The sequence below is a fragment of the Carcharhinus amblyrhynchos genome, chromosome 5 (assembly GCF_965287045.1).
Source record: "Carcharhinus amblyrhynchos chromosome 5, sCarAmb.v2.hapA, whole genome shotgun sequence".
NCBI lineage: Eukaryota > Metazoa > Chordata > Chondrichthyes > Carcharhiniformes > Carcharhinidae > Carcharhinus > Carcharhinus amblyrhynchos.
Window position 1 is genome coordinate 23,573,247 of NC_137328.1, and position 21,071 is coordinate 23,594,317.

A 21,071-nucleotide genomic window follows, 5' to 3' on the forward strand; every position below is an offset into this window, starting at 1 on the left:
AATTCTGAAGTTCCAAATTAGTTTTCCCTCTGTTACAATAAGTTATTGTTTGACTTTCATCTATTTGGTTTTTAACTTTGAATGCACATTTTCACTGAAAATTATATGCACTTTGTAAGGTTATTAAAACAATTTGTAGATATAATTGGTGTTTTTCTATGGAGTTCCTTTTCCATATGATATGTGCTCTGATGGCCAGATTCATCCAGATCTGTTCGCTTATCACAGATTTCTGACTAACTGGCATGAATTGGGTGAATAATAATTTTACTGAAGTCATAACCATGATCCTGTAGGTTAACATTACTTCAATTTCAGAATTCAGATAAGCAAGACATGCCTTCTGTGCTAATATTGCATTCTTGTTTCTCATTCATGGGGTGTGGCTGTTGCTGCTAAAACTAACGGTGCCTGTGGCATCCTGATAGTGCCAAGGGGGTGGGGTTTGGGAGGTGGAGCTCCATGGGATTAGGGAAGGGGGAACTCTGGTGGGGATGGTGTTGGTGGCGTGTGGCTGAGCCAGTGTGATCACAGTTGGTTGGGTAGAAATCTGTAGGGGTAGCAAATTGGGGAAGGCGATGTCTGTGTGGGAAGTACAGTAAAAAGTCTGACAACACCAGGTTTTAGTCCAACCGATTTATTTGATAGTAAACGCACAAGCTTTCGAGGTTTCCCTCTTCGTCAGGTGCATGGAGAGTTCTGGCCTCAGACAGAGCGTATAAAGCACAGACAGTTTAGAGATTACATCCACATCATGTGTGGGAAGTGACAGATCTCACAGTACAATATGTACGCTGTGATCACTTGGAGATCGGGGCATCTGCATAATGGCACCCCCTAGAGCTCAGTAGCCAGCTTCACAGATGAGATGAGGCTACATCCCCCGGCCCCTACCTGCCAGCATCGCATGACGGCTCCTGTTTTGCATGGAGTGCCGTAAATTTGCATTACTTGCCTTGCTGAAAAAACCAAAGAGGAAATCTACCGTTTTCTTGCCCATTTGACACTTAAATTTTTTTTGAGAAAATTCTGCCCAATATTCTTGGTTTAGAGAAATTCTTTATCTTGTTTTTTTTTTAATACTTTCATGGGATGAGGTGCTTCCACTTTCGAAGTACTGCTATATATTGGATTAGTGGGGTTATAGTCTGGCCATCCTTCCAGACAATTTTCTTCATTTAGAGACATTCTTCATTTTTTTAAATTATTCATGGGATGTGGTCTGGCCAGCATTTATTGACCTTGAGCAGAGTAGTTTGCTGGACCATTTCCAACGGCATTTAAGAGTTAACCACATTGCTGTGGCTCTGGAGTTAGTTGTAGACCAGATAAGGTAAGGACAGCAGAATTTCCTTCCCTTAAGGACATTAGTGAACTAGATGAGTTTTTATGACAATCAACGATGGCTTTCCGAACATCATTAGACTTTTAATTCCAGATCCTTGCTGAATTCAGATTTCATCACCTACCATGGTTTGTTTAAACCTGGCTCCCCAGAGCATTAGCCTGGGTCTCTGAATTGGTATTTCAGTGATAATGCTGCTACATCAATGCCTCCCCATTGTTGACTTGCTTGTTTTATTTCCTACAACTATTTTTGCAGTAGCTGCTGAACGATTAAGGATGTACCTGCTTGAACTCCTCAATGAAATGTAAATTCTCTTTTTGGTTCCTTATGATAGTCATGACAGTGTGACTGCAGTTGTTACTTCTTGTGCATATATTCTGCCATGGCCATAACTCATCAATCTTAGCCTGAACTGCTGAATTCCGGGCAGCATCATTGCAATTGTTTTAGAAAAGTTGTATTTCTCCTGCATATTTTCTTCCCGTTTCTATTGCATTGTCACATTGAGTAAAGTCCTGCAGGTTTGGACAGTAATTGTCATTGTGTCACACTGCAATCAGAGTTGCTTGACTTTGTCAACAAAAGACTTCCACATATATAAAACATACATAGCACTGTTCACTATTACCCAATGTTTCAGTGCATTACAGTCATTTAAGTGTTTTTAAAATTAGTCACTATTGTAATGGGGAATGTGGCAGCTAGTTTAAGTTGTACTTAAACTATGGTAATGAACAGATAATGTTAATTTTTGTGATTTTATTTGAGGGATATGGATTGACTAGGGTAGCAGTGATAACTTGTTTGCTTTTTTTTCAAGATAGTAGCATGAGATCTTTTATATTCACCTGAGAAGGAGACAGGCTCATGTGAAGGATGGCATCTGAATAGTGTAGTTCTTCCTTCAGTACTTGGGTGTGCTGTTAGCCTTGATTTTTATGCTCAAGCTCTGGTGTAGGACTTGAACCTGGAACCTTCTGACTCAGGCAAGAATGCTATCAAGTGGGCCACCACATGTTTAATCCCTAAGACAGTGTGTTCTTCTGCGTTACTTGCATTATATTAAGGTGGTGAGGCAGATTAGAGCACTTATTGCTTACCTGATTTGTTGCCTAGATTCACTCTTTTCTAAACTAAAATTAGTTGTAAGTAGAATTAGCACTAGAAGTTACCTTGCGCAGATGAAGTTTTAGAGTTTTATTTAAAAATTGCTGTAGTGACATAAAAGCCATGGTTTGGACTTGCAGTCATGATGTGGGTATGCCGGCGTTGGACTGGCGTAAACACAGTAAAAAGTCTGACAACACCAGGTTTTAGTCCAACCTATTTATTTGATAATATATAGTATATTATCAAATAAATAGGTTGGACTAAAACCTGGTGTTGTCAGACTTTTTACTGTATTGAACTTGCAGAGCAGATGAGTTGGGAAGAGGGGGATTGAGAAGTTTTATTTTTTAAAAAAAGCTGGTTGTGAGTTAAGTATAGTTCATATCAGCACATTTAATGGGATGTATAGCAATTATCATGCACTGATGACCCAGACTTCAAACCTTACGATTGGCATTAATTGATGTTCCCTTTGATTTCATGGCCTGTCTGATGGCATGATATCATGAAAAGCTTCATTTACTGAAACATAAAACTTATCAGTGGAGCTCAAAATTTCAAATCAAATGAAATATAATTTAACTGGTCGTTTTATCTTCTAACTTTAATGTACAAATTGGCTGTGACCATGATTTTGGTGAGGGACCATTTTATAATACTCATAATCTTTACCTGCAGTAGTTTCATTTTATGTTATTAACATATATTAGAAAACAGGTATTGACTGACAGATGGGTGTACCTGCTTTGCACTGCAGTCGATCTTTGCTTGCAGTCCTTCTAGATGAGGGTGGCACAGTGGTTAACACTGCTGCTTCACAGTGCCAAGGACCTGGGTTCAGTTCCAGTCTCGGGTCACTGTCTGTGTGGAGTTTGCACATTCTCCCCATGTCTGCGTGGATTTCTCCAGGTGTTCTGGTTTCTTCCCATAGTCCAGAGATGTGCAGGGTTAGGTTGATTGGCCATGGTAAATTGACCCTAGTGTCAGGAGAATTAGCAGGGTAGATAAGTAGGGTTATGGGAATAGGGCCTGGGTGGGATTTTGGTCAGTGCAGATTCGATGAGCCAAATGGGCTCCTTTTGCACTGTAGGTATTCTATGATTCAGTGAGGTAGCCGGCCCACTCTTGGGCTGTACTCGTGGCATCCACACTCCACTTCTACCTCCTGGTTCAGTGGATGATGGTTGGGGTGTCAACCAAAGGGGGGGAATGCTTTCAAACCTTCTGAGTGTTGCTTGAGTCACAATCATTCACGCAAGTGGACAGTGGAGGTGTGTGGCTTGCTGTGGAATTCCCCCTTCAAATGTAGTTGGCTTGCAATTACGGTAAAAAGCTTTAAAGTTTAGAATACGGAGTGGTTGATAATAATGTTTATATACTGGATACAATCCCTTATGGTCTGACTTTCAGCCAACTCATTCAGCAGTTCTCTTTTGAGCAGTGCAAGCCCACCTCCCACTTCTGGTCTCCTCATCTACATCTTAAGCCATCACTTGGAACCTTTTACTGAGTATGAGTTGTGTGCATGTGTGTGTGAGAGATGAGTTGGTTGTTGCCAGGTGATGGAGTCTTGCTCCGAGAGAAGGTCACCAACATATTCTCTTCTATTTTGAGGAGGGGCAATTTCAGAAAACAACCTCCACACTGCATCAAATTGAAATAAGATAGGGTAGGCTTTGCAATGTTAAGGAGTTGGATGATAAATATTCAGTGTTGATTAGGAGGTGCACTGCTTATGTTTTCTGTGTACTGCAGATAGTCTTTTATTAAGGTTCATTTTTGCTTGCCATACTGAATCACTTTATCTTAATTTTTTGTGTGTATACACTTGATTTTGATCCCGAAATAGGTGCAGAATCTGGATTGCACCAATCAAAACTTGTTGACAACTCATGTTGGTGCTTTCTGAATGTTTTGAATTCTGAATTGACCAAATGCTGGAATTATGTAGAAATTAGAATGTGGACACATATTTTTGGGTTAAACCATTTTATATTGGTGTTCAGCCTTCAGTGAGCAGTATTCCAAATCCCCTGCATTTATCATGTTCCCAGCCCAGAAAATCTTGCTTTACATTAGAATTTACTGATCAGGTGCTGATTAACTTGAATGAATGTGCTGCATGATTCATCCATTAAAAAATTACACTTTGACAAGTATTCAAAAAAAATAAAGGTGGCAGCTTAATACTAGCTGTAAGGATATGTTGTTTTACCCAGCTCATCATTCAGCTCATCTGTGTCACATTCATTTTGTGAACAATGTCTTCCTTTCCTGTAATTGTGGATTAATCCTCACATTTAATTAATAAAATTTGCTAGTTTTAATAGTATTAAATATACTAAATATGTTATAATGATGAAAAGAAAATTCAAGTACTTTCTAATAATAAATCAGTTTTATTATTTGAACAGAAAACAATGAGAAGGAGCCTTCTGAAGAAGCTATACAAGAAAGTTTGAAATCTACTTGTGTTTGGAGTGTAAAAGAAAACAGTGAAGTATTTATAGGTTTGTGTCATTACCAAGTGACTGCAAAGTTTTCATTCTAGTCTGTCGAGTCAGAAAATATTCTTTGTGATGCAAATACTTAGCAGATCCGGTTATATTTGTGGAAAGAAACAAAGTTAATGTTTCAAGCAGATGACCCTTCACCAGAACATTAATTGTTTCAAACGGTGACAAAAACGATCGACGAAGGACAAGCCGTTGATGTCATCTATATGGATTTCAGTAAGGCATTTGACAAAGTCCCTCATGGTAGGTTGGTTGAAAAGGTTAAGGTTCATGGAATACAAGGACAGGTATCCAGATGGATTGATAACTGGCTTGGTAATAGGAGACAGAGAGTAGTAGTGGAAGGGTCTTTTTCTAGCTGGAGGTCTGTCACTAGTGGTGTGCCTCAGGGCTCAGTACTGGGACCTCTTCTATTTGTAATATACATAAATGACTTGGAAGAGGGAGTACATGGTGTGATCAGCAAGTTTGCAGATGACACTAAGATGGCTGGACTGGCAGACAGTGAGGAGCAGTGTCAGGCAATACAACAAGATATAGATAGGCTGGTATATTAGGCAGATAAATGGCAGATGGAATTTAATCCTGATAAATGTGAGGTGATGCATTTTGGGAGAAATAATGTAGGGGGGAGTTATATGATAAAGGGTAGACCTATAAAGAGTATAGAAACGCAGAGGGACCTGGGGGTGCAAGTGCACAAGTCTTTGAAGGTGGCAGTACAAGTGGAGATGGTTGTGAAGAAAGCTTATGGTATGTTAGCCTTTATAGGAAGGGGTATAGAGTACAAGAGCTGGAGTCTAATGTTGCAGTTGTATAGAATGTTGGTTAGGCCGCATTTGGAGTACTACGTCGAGTCCTGGTCGCCTTACTACTGGAAAGACGTGGAGACCCTGGAGAGAGTGCAGAGGAGGTTTACCAGGATGCTGCCTGGTATGGAAGGACTGGGTTATGAGGAAAGATTGGGCAAATTGGGGCTGTTTTCCCTAGAAAGATGGAGACTGAGGGGAGATCTAATAGAGGTATATAAGATTATGAAGGGTAGAGATAAACAGTGGTAAGCCTTTTCCTAGATTGGAAATGCACATTATGAGGGGCCACAGGCTTAGGGTGAAGGTGGCGAGGTATAATTCGGATGTTAGAGGGAGGTTTCCCACACAGAAGGTAGTGGGAGTATGGAATGCTGTGCTAAGCAAGGTGGTGGAGGCAGGCACGCTGGAGTTGTTTAAGAATTAATTAGATAGGCACATGAGCAGTATGGAGATGGAGGGATGTGGGAGACTGTTTTAAATAAGGTTCAGGAGCCTTGGGACGTCCCTGGGAATCCATTGATTCCTACGGATCTTCCAATATATTTTCTGGCTCACTTGTTTTACTTTTGAGCTCCTGGGGATTCCCTTGAATGTTTGTATAAGGATGTGCGTGGTATTTCTCTTTTAATCCACAAGTGCTTCGGTCCGCCTTGTTGCCCAACAAGGGGCATACATGCAATGGGGCGTACGAGGGCTGCTCTTGGATGTTTCGAGAGTAGCCTAGTACTTCACGTTAGTGTACGCTTAAACTGGACCAGATGCTGGGCATCACGACAGCTCAGTGACTATCACTGTTTGCTGTGCAGATACATGGATTTGGGCCAGTGTCTGGGGGAGTTTGTGCATTCTCCCCGTGCTTGCGTGGGTTTTCTCCGGGTGCTCCGGTTTCCTCCCACACCCCAAAGATGTGCTCTTAGGCTGATTGGTGTAACAAATTGTCCCTAAATTAGTCTTCCCTCAATGTGGAATGCCATAAGCATAGACAAGGGTCATGGGTGGAGAGGGGACTCATAATGTTAAAATGGTGGCGCGGGCTCGTTGGGCTGAAGGCCCTGTTTCCCGTGCTGTGTTGTTCTTTGTTCTTTGTTTCTCTCCACAGACGCTGTCTGATCTGCCGAGCATTTCCATCAGGTTCTGTTTTTATTTCCAATATCTGCAGTATCTTTCTTTTGTTCTACATTTTGCACTTAATCGTATTTTGAGTTGTAGAAAATTGGCCTCTGGCTGATCTAGTTTCTATGGTTTTCTTAAATTGTGGTCAGATTTGATAAAGAGGTGCAAGTTTTTACTCAGTTTACTCTTACACACTAGCTGATGTGGATCAGAATAAACATAAAAAGAGTGCAAGTTAAAAGCAGATGATTGATGTTTAAATTAATGCATTAAAATGGATCTAAATCATAGAATCCCTATAGTGCAGAAGAGGTCATTCTATCAAATATGCACCAACTCTGACAGAGTAACTTAGCCAGGCCCCGTCCCCTACCGCTTTCCCATGGCTAATCTATCTAATTTTCACATCTTGGGACACTAAGGGGCAATTTACCATGGCCAGTCCACCTAACCTATACATCATTGGACTGTGGGAGGAAACTGGAGTGCCTGGAGGAAACCCACGCAAACACTGGGAGAACATGCAAACTCCACAAAGACAGTTACCCAAGGCCAGAATTGAACCTGGTCCCTGGCTGTGAGGTGGCAATGCTAACAACTGTGCCATTGTGTCACCCCATGGACAAGAGCTTTTCGTGCCCAGTAATGGCTATGTTTGATTTAGTTTCTATGCACTATACATCTAATAATATTTATTTTTCACTTTCAGACTGCGTTACTACTTCAGATATGTGTGATTTCTTCTATCCCTTAAAGACAGAGTATGAGGATAACAGATCGATTGCCATCTGCAAAAGTTTAAATTGGCACACATTTTCTTGTGGCAAACTAGTTTTGGGACCATACAAAGAAAAGGGTTGTCAAATGGTTTATAAAGATACCATGGTAAGTACATTTCTCATATATTGATTTATTCTTCATGAAGCATTGGTGGTGTTATATTTAAAGATCCTTATTACACTTTATTATAGAGTCATAGAGATTTATAGCATGGAAACAGGCCCTTCAGCCTGACCTGTCCATGCCACCCCTTTTTTAACCCCTAAGCTAGTCCTAATTGCTCACATTTGGCCCATATCCCTATATACCCATCTTACCCATGTAACTGTCTGTACACTTTTTAAAATACAAAATTGTACCTGCCTCTACTTTGGTACTTGCTTTCACTCTAACTTCAGTCTTCTTGGCACAAAGTCCATGAATCTCCAGCCTTGCCAACTCCAATGCATGTTGGTCTCCCAGGAAAACTATTGCGAAGTTTCATCCTACTCTTGCCAGCCCACTTAAGATGATCTCGTATACTGCAAAACTGTCAGATGCTTATCCTTCAGAAATGTCTTCCAAAACCTTTCTCACTTGCTTCAGAAATCTCCTGAAAACACATCTTTGCAAAGCTCTTTAAACAATGATGGTTAGGCAAAGACCCTACGAAGCTGGGACGCACACTGTAAAGTTGAAGCTAGAGCTCCTCCCTACATTTGGAAAACTCCAGTCAATATCAAGGACATTGTTTCCAATTCTGAGCACCATACCAGGCTTGAAAATGGTGCAAAAGGACTTTATTTTGGAATGGTGCTGGGGATGAAGGACTTCAGTGAAATGGAAAGATGAAAGAAGCTGTGGTTGTTTTACTTAAAATAGAGAATGATAAGAAGAACTTTGATAGAGGTGTTCAGAATCATGAATAGTTTTTAGCAAATGAAGATTCTCCAGCAGCAAGAGAGGTCAGTCACAAAAAGACATTGATTAAGGTTTTAGCGAAAGAACCAGAGGTGACATGACTTATTTTTGATTGAGTTGTGACCTGGTATGCATTGCCTGAAAAGGTGATGGGAGATGTTCAAAGAAAATGGGATAAATATTTGAGAGGAAAAAGTAACAAAGAATTGTGATTAATTAATAGCTTTACCAAAGAGATAGCAGAGGAATAATTGGCTCAATGATTTTCTGTGCTTATCAATCTGCGAATTGTATTGCAGATCTGTAATTGGTAGATCTTTGTGGACAGTTTTCTTTGAGGTTAGTGGCTTGGTCTGTTGACCATGCATTCTAATCAAATACATTGATGATCATATAGTTAAAAGGATTTGATCCCTTTCGAGATTTAAGTCATGTAATACACACACACGGCCGCCCGTGCGCACTGTGGCATTGATCTATTATGGACATCAATTATACTCTCACATATAATTGTATTTTTCTGAGTGAACGACAGTACAGGTATCTATGTTGCACTTCTACTGATCTTTATGATGATTTTTCCCTTTGCCCTTGCTAATTTAAATCTGGTGCAAGATCATGGGGATGTCACATTGAAGTATTCACACACTGCAAACCAGAAAGTCAAAAGTACGGAATATTTTTGCCTTCAATTTTTCAACTAGTGAAATACGTGATTATGATTGGATTAATATAGGAACTAAAATAAAGATCAACTTTTAAGCAAAGAAAAAAATGCATTTGAAATATGTGGAATTATTGTTGTGGAGAAATTTGGCAACCCACAAATATAAAATCAGCTTTTTGGAGGAGTTGGGGTGTTAAAGTATTAATTCTGAAGTTATTAATCACTGACAATAACTCTCGGTTTCTGCGTTACTCTGCATATGTGTGAAGCTTCTCAGTTTTAGATGGCAAATGCTGACAGGAATATTATGTAGTTTGCATTCATTGACCCTGCCAGGGAATCAGAAGTCATATTGTTGAACTGCTATGCCAATACAGAACACTTTCAGGAAAGGGAAGATTAAGTTGGCATGACTGTCTTCAAGCTTTATTTACCTGTTTCTAATTCATGTTTCTATTTATCATGGATCCTCCAACCTCCAACTTCCTGGTCAACATATTGGATTTTTTGATAAACTGGGGGTTCTGCTAATCCATTGGATTTTTATTTTGCTGAAATAGTTTTTGCATATGAAACCTTGTGGATTAATATGTGTTTTGATAGCAACTTGTTCTTCACTTCTAGTCTCCCACGCTTAATGAGACAATATTATTCTGCTATAATTTAAACACCATCCATGCATTCCAATTTAATGTGACAAACAACAACAGGAGTTAACTTAATTTTCTTAACATTCTTTCTTTATTTTACACTTGGTACCAATTTAAACAGTTGTAACACTTTAGCTCTTTTACTGAATTTTAACTCTTAACCAAACATTAACTCTAACTGAACTTTAACTCTTAACTGAACATTAGCACTTTAATTGAAAACAAATACCACACGTTAGAATGAAGTGGCCAATTCTGTTCCCAATGTAAAATCTGTCCTCAGGTGAACGTTGGTCCCTTAGAGGATGAGAAGGGGGACTTAGTGGTAGGGGATGGGGATATGGCTGAGGTCCTGAATAACTTTTTTGTTTCTGTCTTCACGGAGGAGGACGTGAATAATTTGCCGGGTGTTAGAGATGGAAAGGTGGTAGGACTGGAGGGTCTTAATGACATTACTGTTACTAGAGAGGAGGCGCTCGACAGACTGGTGGGACTGATTGTGGACAAGTCGCCAGGACCGGATGGAATGCATCCGAGGGTTCTGAAAGAAATGGCGGAGGTGATAGTGGATGCCTTGGTGGTTATTTTCCAGACGTCGCTGGATTCCGGGGAAGTGCCGGAAGATTGGAAAGCGGCTAATGTTACGCCGTTGTTTAAGAAGGGTGCCAGGCAAAAGGCAGGGAATTATAGGCCGGTTAGTTTAACGTCTGTTGTAGGTAAAATGTTAGAATCCGTCATCAAGGAGGAAATAGCGAGGCATCTTGAGAGGAATTGCTTGATAGAGCAGTCGCAGCACGGTTTCGTTAAAGGGAAGTCGTGTCTGACAAATTTACTGGAGTTCTATGAGGATGTGTCTAGGGCGGTGGATAGTGGAGAGCCGGTGGATGTGGTCTTTCTGGATTTTCAGAAGGCGTTTGACAAAGTACCTCACAGGAGGTTATTGCAGAAGGTCAGGGGACATGGAGTTGGGGGTAGGGTGTTAGCGTGGATAGAGGATTGATTGTCAAATAGGAGGCAGAGAGTCGGGGTCAATGGGTGCTATTCAGATTGGCGGATGGTGACTAGTGGAGTGCCTCAGGGGTCGGTGCTGGGGCCTCAGCTTTTTACCATTTATATAGATGATTTGGAGGAGGGAACCGAGTGTAGAGTGTCGAAATTTGCTGATGACACCAAGATTGGAGGAAAGGCAAATTGTACGGAGGGTGTGGAGAGTCTACAGAAGGATCTAGATCGGCTGGGCGAATGGGCCAGGAAATGGCAAATGGAATTTAATGTTGGCAAGTGCGAGGTGGTCCACTTTGGTAGGAATAATGGTAGGAAGGATTATCACTTACGTGGAGAAAAACTGCAGCAGGCGACGGTGCAGAGGGATCTTGGGGTCCTTGTGCATGAGTCGCAAAAACCTAGCTTGCAGGTGCAGCAGGTGATCAGGAAGGCGAATGGGATGCTGGCCTTCATAGTGAGGGGATTGAATATAAAAGTAGGGAGGTCTTGCTGCGGCTGTATAGGGCATTGGTGAGGCCGCAGCTGGAGTACTGTGTGCAGTTTTGGTCGCCGTACTTACGCAAGGATATTTTGGCCTTGGAGGGAGTGCAGAGGAGGTTTACTAGGCTGATGCCGGAGTTGAGGGGGTTGAGCTATGAGGAGAGGCTGAATAAACTAGGCTTGTACTCGTTAGAGTTTAGAAGAATGAGGGGAGATCTCATTGAGACGTATAAGATGATGAATGGGATGGATAGGATAGAGGTGGAGAGACTCTTCCCGCTCAGAAAGGACAGTAGGACTAGGGGGCACAGCCTCAAGATAAAGGGGGGGTGGTTTAGAACGGAGTTGAGGAGGAACTTCTTCACTCAAAGGGTGGTGAATCTCTGGAATTCTCTGCCCGTTGAAGTGGTGGAGGCTACCTCGCTAAATATTTTTAAGACGCGGGTTGATGGGTTTTTGATAAGAGAGGGGATTAAGGGTTATGGGGAGAGGGCGGGAAAGTGGAACTGAGCCATGACAGATCAGCCATGATCTTATTGAATGGCGGGGCAGGCTCGAAGGGCTAGATGGCCTACTCCTGCTCCTATTTCTTATGTTCTTATGTTATTCAGGGCACGCTTAAACATAGAACAGTATAGCACAGTACAGGTCCTTTGGCCCTCAGTGTTGTGCTGAGCTATGTCTGAACCCAAGATCAAGCTATCCCACTCCCTATCATTTCTGGTGTGCTCCATGTGTCTATCCAATAACCGCTTGAAAGTTCCAACTCCACTATCACAGTACGCAGTGCATTCCACACCCCAACCACTCTCTGAGTAAAGAATCTACCTCGGACATCCCTCCTATATCTCCCACCATGAACCTTAAAGTTATGCCCCCTAGTAACAGCTACATCCACCCGAGGAAATAGTCTCTGCACATCTATTCTATCTGTCCCCCTCATCATCTTGTAAACTTCTATTAAGTCACCTTTCATCCTCCTCCGCTCTAAAGAGAAAAGCCCCAGCTCCATCAACCTTTCCTCATAAGACCTACCCTCCAAACCAGGCAGCATCCTGGTAAATCTCCTCTGCACTCTCTCCAATGTTTCCACATCCTTCTTATAGTGAGGTGACCAGAACTGCACATAATATTCTCACCAAGGTCTTGTATAGTTGCAACATAACCCCACGGCTTGCCTCTTAATAAACACTAACATACTATAAGCCTTCTTCACAGCTCTATCCACTTGAGTGGCAACATTCAGAGATCTGTGGATATGAACCCCAAGTTCTCTCTGTTCCTCCATGTTTCTCAGAACCCTGCCGTTGACCTGGTAATCCACATTCAAGTTTGTCCTACCAAAATGAATCACCTCGCACTTATCAGGGTTAAACTTTTATGATATTCGGGGAAATGGCAAAAAAGACAGGCTAGGAATTTTTAAGAAAGGGTGGCATGGTAGCACAGTGGTTAGCACCGCTCTTCACAGCTCCAGGGACCTGTATGCGATTCCCGGCTTGGGTCACCATCTGTGTGGAGTTTGCACGTTCTCCTTGATTCTGCGTGGGCTTCCTCTGGGTGCTCTGGTTTCCTCCCACAGTCCAAAGATGTGCGGGTTAGGTTGATTGGCCATGCTAAAAAAAAATTGCCCCTTAGAATCTTGAGATGCGTAGGTCAGAGTGATTAACAGGTAAATATGTAGGGATATGGGGTTAGGGCCTTGGTGGGATTGTGATCGGTGCAGACTCGATGGGCCGAATGGCCCTCTTGCACTGCAGGATTTCTATGATTTCTGTAAACTCCATCTGCCACTGTTCTGCCCAGCTCTGCATCCTATCAATGTCTCTTTGCAGCCTACAAGAGCCCTCCACCTCATCCACTACTCCACCAATCTTGGTGCCATCAGCAAATTTACTAACCCACCCTTCAGTCCCCTCTTCCAAGTCATTGATAAAAATCATAAATAGCAGAGGATCCAGCACTGACCCCTGTGGTACACCACTGGTAACTGGCCTCCAGTCTGAAAATCTTCCCTTCACCACCACCCTCTATTTTCTATGAGACAGCCAGTTACTTATCCAATCGGCCAAATTTCCTTCTATCCCATACCTCCTGACTTTCTTCATGAGCCTACCATGGGGAATCTTATCAAACACCTTACTAAAATCCATGTATACAACATCAACTGCTCTACCTTTGTCTACTCATTTAGTTACCTCCTCAAAGCATTCAATCAAATTTGTGAGGCAGGACTTACCCCTCACAAAACCATGCTGACTGTCCCAGTTTAAGCTGCATCTTTCCAAATGGTCATAAATCCTACCTCTCAGGACCCTTTCCATTAACTTACTGACCACCGAAGTAAGACTAACTGGCCTATAATTACCAGGGTCATTCCTATTTCCTTTCTTGAAGAGAGGAACAATATTCTCCACTCTCCAGTCCTTTGGCACAATCCCTGTGGACAATGAGAATCTAAAGATCTAAGCAAAGTCTCCACAATCTCATCCCTTGCTTCCCGAGGTATCTTATCTGGCCCAGGGGACTTATCGACCCTCAGGTTTTTCAAAATTGCTAATACATCTTCCCTCAGAACATTTACCTCCTCCATTCTATTAGGCTGTAAAACACTTTCATCCTCAAAAACATGGCCCGTCTCCTTAGTGAACACTGAAGAGAAGTATTCATTCAACGCCTCTCCTATCTCTTTTGGCTCCATGCACAAGTTTCCACTACTATCCTTGACCGGCCCTAACTTCAGCCTGATCATTCTTTTATTTCTCACTTGAGAGTAAAAAACCTTGGAATTTTCCTTTATCCAACCCGCCAAGGACTTCTCATGCCCCCTCCTAGCTCTCCTAAGCCCTTTTTTATTTTAACTCATTCCCAGCTACATTGTAACCCTCAGGCGACCTATCTGAACCTTGTATTTTTATCCTTACATATGCTTTCTTTTTCCTCTTGACAAGACATTCAATCTCCTTTGTGAACCATGGTTCCCTCACTCGGCCATTTCCTCCCTACCTGACAGGGACATACCTATCAAGCATACACAGTATTTGTTCCTTGAACAGTTTCTGTTTCCATCTTACGCTCCCTAATTCTTGCCTAATCACATCATAATTACCCCTGCCCCAATTATAAACCTTGCCCTGTTGTGTGACCCTATCCCTCTCCATTGCAATAATGAAGGACACCAAATTGTGGTCACCATCTCTAAAGTGCTCTCCACAAACAAATTTAACACTTGGCCTGGTTCATTACTCAGTACCAAGTCCAATGTGGCCCCACCTCTTGTCGGCTTATCCACATATTGTGTCAGGAAACCCTCCTGCACACACTGTACAAGAAGTGATCCGTCCGAACTATTTGACCTATAAAGGTTCCAATCAATATTTGGAAAGTTAAAGTCACCCATGATAACTACCCTGCTTTGCCATTTTCTCCTCCACATCTCTATTACTATTTGGGGGCCTATTGAAAACTCCTAACAACGTGACTGATCCTTTCCTATTTCTAACTTCAGCCCATACTACCTCAGTAGGCAGATCCCCCTCAAAATGCCTTTCAGCAACTGTTAAACTATCCTTGATTAACAATACTACTCCTCCACCTCTTTTACCACCTTCCCTACTCTTACTGAAATATCTATACCCCAGAACTGCCAACAACCATTCCTGTCCCTGTTCTAAACATGTCTCTGTAATAGCCACAACATCATAGTCCCAAGTACCAATCCATGCTCCAAGTTCACCTACCTTATTCCTTGCACTGAAGTAGATACACTTCAACCCACCATCCTGTCAACCTTCAACACTGGCTTTTGGACTACAGCTCATTTTCCCATTCCCCTGACAAATTAGTTTCAACGCCCCCTTCTTGTGATTTTTGATCTCTGGAGTTGTTGCTCGAGACAAAGGACTGAAACATTGTGGGAGCGGCATGGTAGCACAGGGGTCGGCACGATAGCACAGTGGCTAGCACTGCTGCTTGAAAGCTCCAGGGACCTGGGTTCAATTCCTGGCTTGGGTCATGCTGTGGAGTTTGCACGTTCTCCTTGTGTCTGGGTGCTCCGGTTTCCTCCCACAGTCCAAAGATGTGTGGGTTAGGTTGATTGGCCATGCTAAAAATTGCCCTTGGTGTCCTGAGATGCTTAGGTTAGAGGGATTAGTGGGTAAAATATGTAAGGATATGGGGATATGGCCTGAGTGGGATTGTGGTTGGTGCAGACTCAGTGGGCCGAATCACCTCTTTCTGTACTGTAGGGTTTCTATGATTCTATGATCTCTTTTATCCACAAATTGTTTCAACTTCAAGAAGTTTCTCTGGCATCCAGCCAATGATGTACCTGGAAACCGATAACAGCCAATGAAATTACTTGTAATGATACCATCATGCTTGGTTCAGATAGCATGTAAAACCCATAAACTTGATGCCTACATGTAAACTACGTGTGACTGCAAAGCCACAGCAATGTGGTTAACTCTCAATTGCCCTCAGGCATTAGGGATGAGAAATAAATGTTGACCAGCCAGTGACACCCATGTCCTATGAATGAATTAAAAAAATTAGAAGAATTGATGCACACTAATTGTATTACAGGTATTTCACATCCTAAAAGGAGAACTAGGAATTACAATATATCGTACTACATACCATCTCAAAGAAGGGGATTACTTCTTTGTGCCTTCAGGTAAATGATCTCTTTTTATTTACTGGTAAATTTATATCTTACAATCAACTGCATTGTTTAATTTTGGAATCATCCACTATTACATGCTAGGCAATGAAAATGTACACAGATTGACAAGTCATACTCACTACGCAGCCTGCACAGTGAAGGGGTTGCATATTTCACCAAGGAATTGAAACAGCAGGCGAGACACTAAAGTACAAAATTGATTTTATGGGGTAGTAATTGCAAGTGAGATTTGTCAGAAGTTCTATCAATGGCCAAGTTAATTGAGCATTTCAGCACAGTTTGCTAGCATATACCACATCAGTGCACAATATTTCCAAGGCTGCTTACTAATATGATTAAATTGTTCCAGTAATTAAAAAATGAAGAATTTCATCTTCAGTCATAGATGGCTGAAGATTCAGGGTATTTTATAATTTTCAAAATCTTTAAAATGTAATAAATTAGACTATTGTGTAAATAGTCATTTCTTCGTTACAGGTAACACGTACAATGTTACAAATCTTCAGGATACTGAGGCTGTACTGTTTTTCACACAGTTGAAAGGAAGCAAGATGGATTGAACAGTGTTCGTGAGGAGCAGTTTTTGTGGCAGGAGTATATTTTGTACATTACTGTAGTCCTGAAGAAGAGTTTAGTGCATTTTGGAATAGTTAAAATGTTGACTTTTTTTTATGAACCACTTTGTTTTTATGAAATATATAGAAAGTAACCTGCCTAGAAAATCTGAATTCAGTGCTATTGGTGTATCTAGACGTACAGCTTGTTGAGATTTATCACCTGCAAAGAACTCTTCTAGTTTGTATCATATGTTAGAGTAGTTTTGAGTAATTTTGGAATATGTTAGTTTTGTTGCAAGTTAATGTGCTGTTATCAAATATTCTGCTTCTTAAAACTTATTGAGCTTGGAGCATAAAGACTGGTAATCATAATATGTGATTAATTTGATCCTGCATTTGTGCAATTCCATGTTTTAGTGCTCGAATTTCTATAAACAAAGGGGTGGAAACACACCTTGGGAACCTCAACGTATATGAGTAGAGGAGGAAACGTGAGTAAATTGTCTGAGTGCCTCTTTATAGCAAGGTATATTTGTTTCTGGCAGCAGTGATAATGTAAACCAAGCAAACCATGATTTCTTCACTTAACATGCATGGAAGTATGCAAGTTTGTGGCCGTACTTAGCAACACTGGAATTCTTAATTTCAGTTAAGCTATGCTAGTGAAGAGAATTAAAACATCCTTTCACCCCTGGTACTTGCGATTGAATCCAGTCCAGCCCAGTAGAACAAAAATTTCTGCTGTCCATTAACTGTATGGATTGCCTGTGAAGAGTATAGGCAGTTTCTTCTCAGTCTCTACTAGGCATTAAGCAGCAGCAGTAAACGGTCCAAAATTTGGTACCGTATTGACAATTCTTCTGATGAATTGTTGAAGCGTTATTACAGTTAAGAGGCATTAGTAGTCAAAATGGAAACAGTTTCCCAAGTTAGGTTCTCTGTTGGCTCCATTAGCTGTAGAATAAAACCCTAAACAGTGTTTTAATCCCTAAACTTCAAAAAGAATGCAATGCTGGACAGTTATGTTGCTTCCGTTTCTTACCCCACCTCTGTCTCCTTTCAAAGTGAGATTGCCCACTTAATTTTGCATCAGTTTGGATTATGGGCAGTTGTCCTTTTATAAGGTTGCCAAAATTCATTTTATTTGTTATTACAGAAAGGAACAATGGGGATTTTCTTTTCAGAAGTGCTAACTGGGCCATGCCAATTGCAAAAGGCATTTATCTATCCAGAACAGTTTATATGGGCCACAACGTTGCTTGAGTAACAGTATCTTCAGATATAATTCATTAGTTCAAAAGTGCTTTAGAACATCATCAGAATGTGGAAAAGCAATATATAAACCCCGAGTTCCTTTGTTTTCCATCTCCATTTCTCTTTCTGTCTTATGGTCTTCCGTTACTATAGTAATATAACTGGATTACTTGGTTCTTTGCTCAAGGAATAAATATTCTGTTCCCCATTTAGTATCCACTGAACAGAAGACAAACTTAACCTATTTTAATTTGTGTTCTTTCAAATGTAAAGAAGTTCTATGCAGAAAATATTAGTAAACCAGTGCTTATTTTTGTAATAACTCATAAATACATTCTGTTTTATAAAGAGGCAATTTATACAAAAGATGAGTGTTTGACGTGCAAGCACTTGAATGGATATTAAAATGTATATGTACAAAACAACCTTCAGCCCACCTGCAGAAAGTTGTAGTGATTGCCATTTTTCCAAATACTTTGTTTTTTAAAAAAATTGGGAATAAAAGATCATGCAATTTGTCTTTGCTGATTTACTTTCTTATGTGCATCATTGTGGGATGTTCGCCATGTGCCATGAATTTCTTCCCCAATCTCTCTCTCTCTGCCTTTATAAAGTCATTTGGTTTTCTTGAGATGTGGAGTGAAGAATTATTATATTCATTAGTGGAAATACAAGGCCAAGAACTGAACTTATTTAGCTTTTCCCATACGTATCATTTTGTAGTGGGAGCACAAATATTGATCTAAGATCCCTGTAACGTTAACCTTAGCTTATTTTTCTTGTTATTTCAGGTGAGTGCCAACTTTTATTTTAAAAACTGACTACAATAATTACTGAGATTATATGAACTAACATGGAAATATTGCTGATGACACTCAGTTCTACCTCACCACCAATTATTCAATGTTGCTAAATTATTAGACTGCTCATTCAACATCCAAAATTAGATAAGCAGAAATTTCCTTCCATTAATATTGGTAAGAGTGAACCATTCATTTTGTTCCCCTCTCTAGGTTCCATTCTCTCACTACTGATTCTACTCCCACTTGTTGGTACCTGTCCAAAACTAAACCAGACTGTTTGAAGCCATAGTGTCATTTTTGACTCTAACATGGGCTTCCTTCCACCAAGATTGCCTAATTGATTAACATACCTTACTTCACTCCTGTTTAAGCTGATCTGCTCCTGAAATCTTTTCCATGAATATTCCAATATACACCTTGCTGCCTGCTTTATTCTACCTCCTGTAAACTGAAACTCATCCAAAACTCTGCTGCTTGTGTCCTTATCCAAAGTCCCATTCACTTGTCATCACCATACTTGTTAATCTGTATTGGCTCCGGTCAGGCAACATTTTGATTTTAAAATACTCATCCTTGTTTCTGAATTCTTCCATGCTTTTATCCCTCTATAACCTCCTCTAGCCCTATAACTATCCAAGATATCTGTACTTATATTCTTGCCTCACATGTTTTTCCAATTTTAATTATCCCAAAGGTACCAGTGCCTTCAGTAGCTTAGACCCTAACCTCGAGAATTCACTCGTTACACCTCTCTATCTCTCCACCTCACTTTCCTCTGTTCACACATTCCTTAAAATCCAGCTCTTAGATTAAATGACAAAAACTTAATCAAATATCGCCTGAGGTGGTTTGGTGTCATAAGGCCTTGGGAAGTGTCTCAGTACTTTTAAAATAATAAATGTCCTATGTAAATATAAGTTGGTGTTGGAATAATTTATCTCCCTCAACCCAAATAACAGGGCAAGTTCACTCACTGAACAGCTTTCAGTATTAGCTGATTAGGGTGTGCTCAGAATCGTCCAGTTTCAACTGCAGCCTCACCATCCTTCGTTCAGTTGAAGGCATTTTTAAAGTTTATTTATTGGTGCCACAAGTAGGCTTATGTTAACACTGCAATGAAGTTACTGTGAAAATCCCCTAGTCGTCACGGATACACGCGTCTGTTTGGGTACACTGAGGGATAATTTAGCACGGCCAATGCACCTGACCAGAAAGTCTTTCGGAATGTGGGAGAAAACTGGAGCACCCACGCAGATACAGGGAGAATGTACAGATTCTGCACAGACAGTGACCCAAGCTGTGAGGCAGCAGTACAACCACTGCTGAGTTATTGTATCTTCCCTATTGTAACAAAGGTTTTATTTCATATGAATTAGGAGCAGGAATAGGTTTCCTCCAAATTCAGAGTAGTTCATTTAATTATTTCACAGATTTTACCTTTTTGTTCCAAGGTTTTATTATCATTCTTTGAAGATTGGTTGGCTATAGTTGATTCTTTCTTGCTCATCGAGACCATGATGTCATGTTGCATTGCAGGCATGCTATGTATAGCAGAGTATAAGTGTTTCCATATTGTTAATTCTTAATGTTATGGGTAGATATTGCACCATTTCTTATGTTGACAAGTGCTTTGTTGGATTTAATAGGAGCAAACATTTAAAATTTTAGCTTTGTCCCCTCTCCACAGTCACTAAATCACTTACCTAAAAATATGCAACATTGACAGTATCCAGCACAGTTGAAAGAGTTGGCTAAATGAACATGGTGGCTGGATCATCAAAGTGATAATGACTGCTCAAATGTTGCAGGTAGGCATTGCTGACTTTCCAGGAGATGGTAAGTTGTAGCTGTGATGATATATTGAGATAAATTTCACATCACGTTGTAATGTGACATTCCAATTGCCACAGTAGTACATTAATTGGATTTACTGAATCAAAATACATTGCTGTTGAATGCTGTTTCAACAGTTTTTGTACCAATTGTAAGTAATACTACCCACATGCTTCATATGACTGCTTTCCACTCTACTTAAACCACACTGGATGAGAAGAATCCCGATTCCTGTGCTGAACAAAGTGATTTTACCTGGGCTTGCAGTTGGTTCAGACACCTGGCTAAGGAGAGAATAGTTGGATAGTTTGGGTGGGGGAGTGGGGAGTCAGTTCAAACAGCACTGATTTTTTTTACCTCATGCCACCTGTTCATCAACAGAAGGTGTTTTCAGTTTTTGTTTCAGATTAAGTGGTGGTGTATTTCTCAACTCCTCAGATTTTATGTGTTCTGATTTCTACTAATCCACAGCAAATTTGAATTAGGATTAGCTCAGCCTATTGTATAAATTTTTAAAAAACTGAAAAAGAGAGCCCACTATTTCTCTCACTATTTAAAG

At 40.7% G+C, this 21,071-nt stretch overlaps 1 protein-coding gene across 2 annotated transcripts in view; it reads left to right on the forward strand.

The window, feature by feature from the left end:
* LOC145342925 (uncharacterized) overlaps nt 1-18,382 on the forward strand; it is a 106,914-nt gene extending 88,532 nt beyond the window's left edge. Inside the window, exons 15-18 of one of the 2 annotated variants that reach the window (XM_080188547.1) lie at nt 4,873-4,968; nt 7,609-7,784; nt 15,966-16,056; nt 16,543-18,382. In XM_080188547.1, coding sequence (XP_080044673.1) covers nt 4,873-4,968; nt 7,609-7,784; nt 15,966-16,056; nt 16,543-16,625 — 446 coding nt within the window. In that variant the 3' untranslated portion in view covers nt 16,626-18,382. The remainder of the gene's footprint in view (nt 1-4,872; nt 4,969-7,608; nt 7,785-15,965; nt 16,057-16,542) is intronic. The other variant, XM_080188548.1, reaches the window with a different exon arrangement.
* The last annotated feature ends 2,689 nt before the right edge of the window (nt 18,383-21,071 follow it).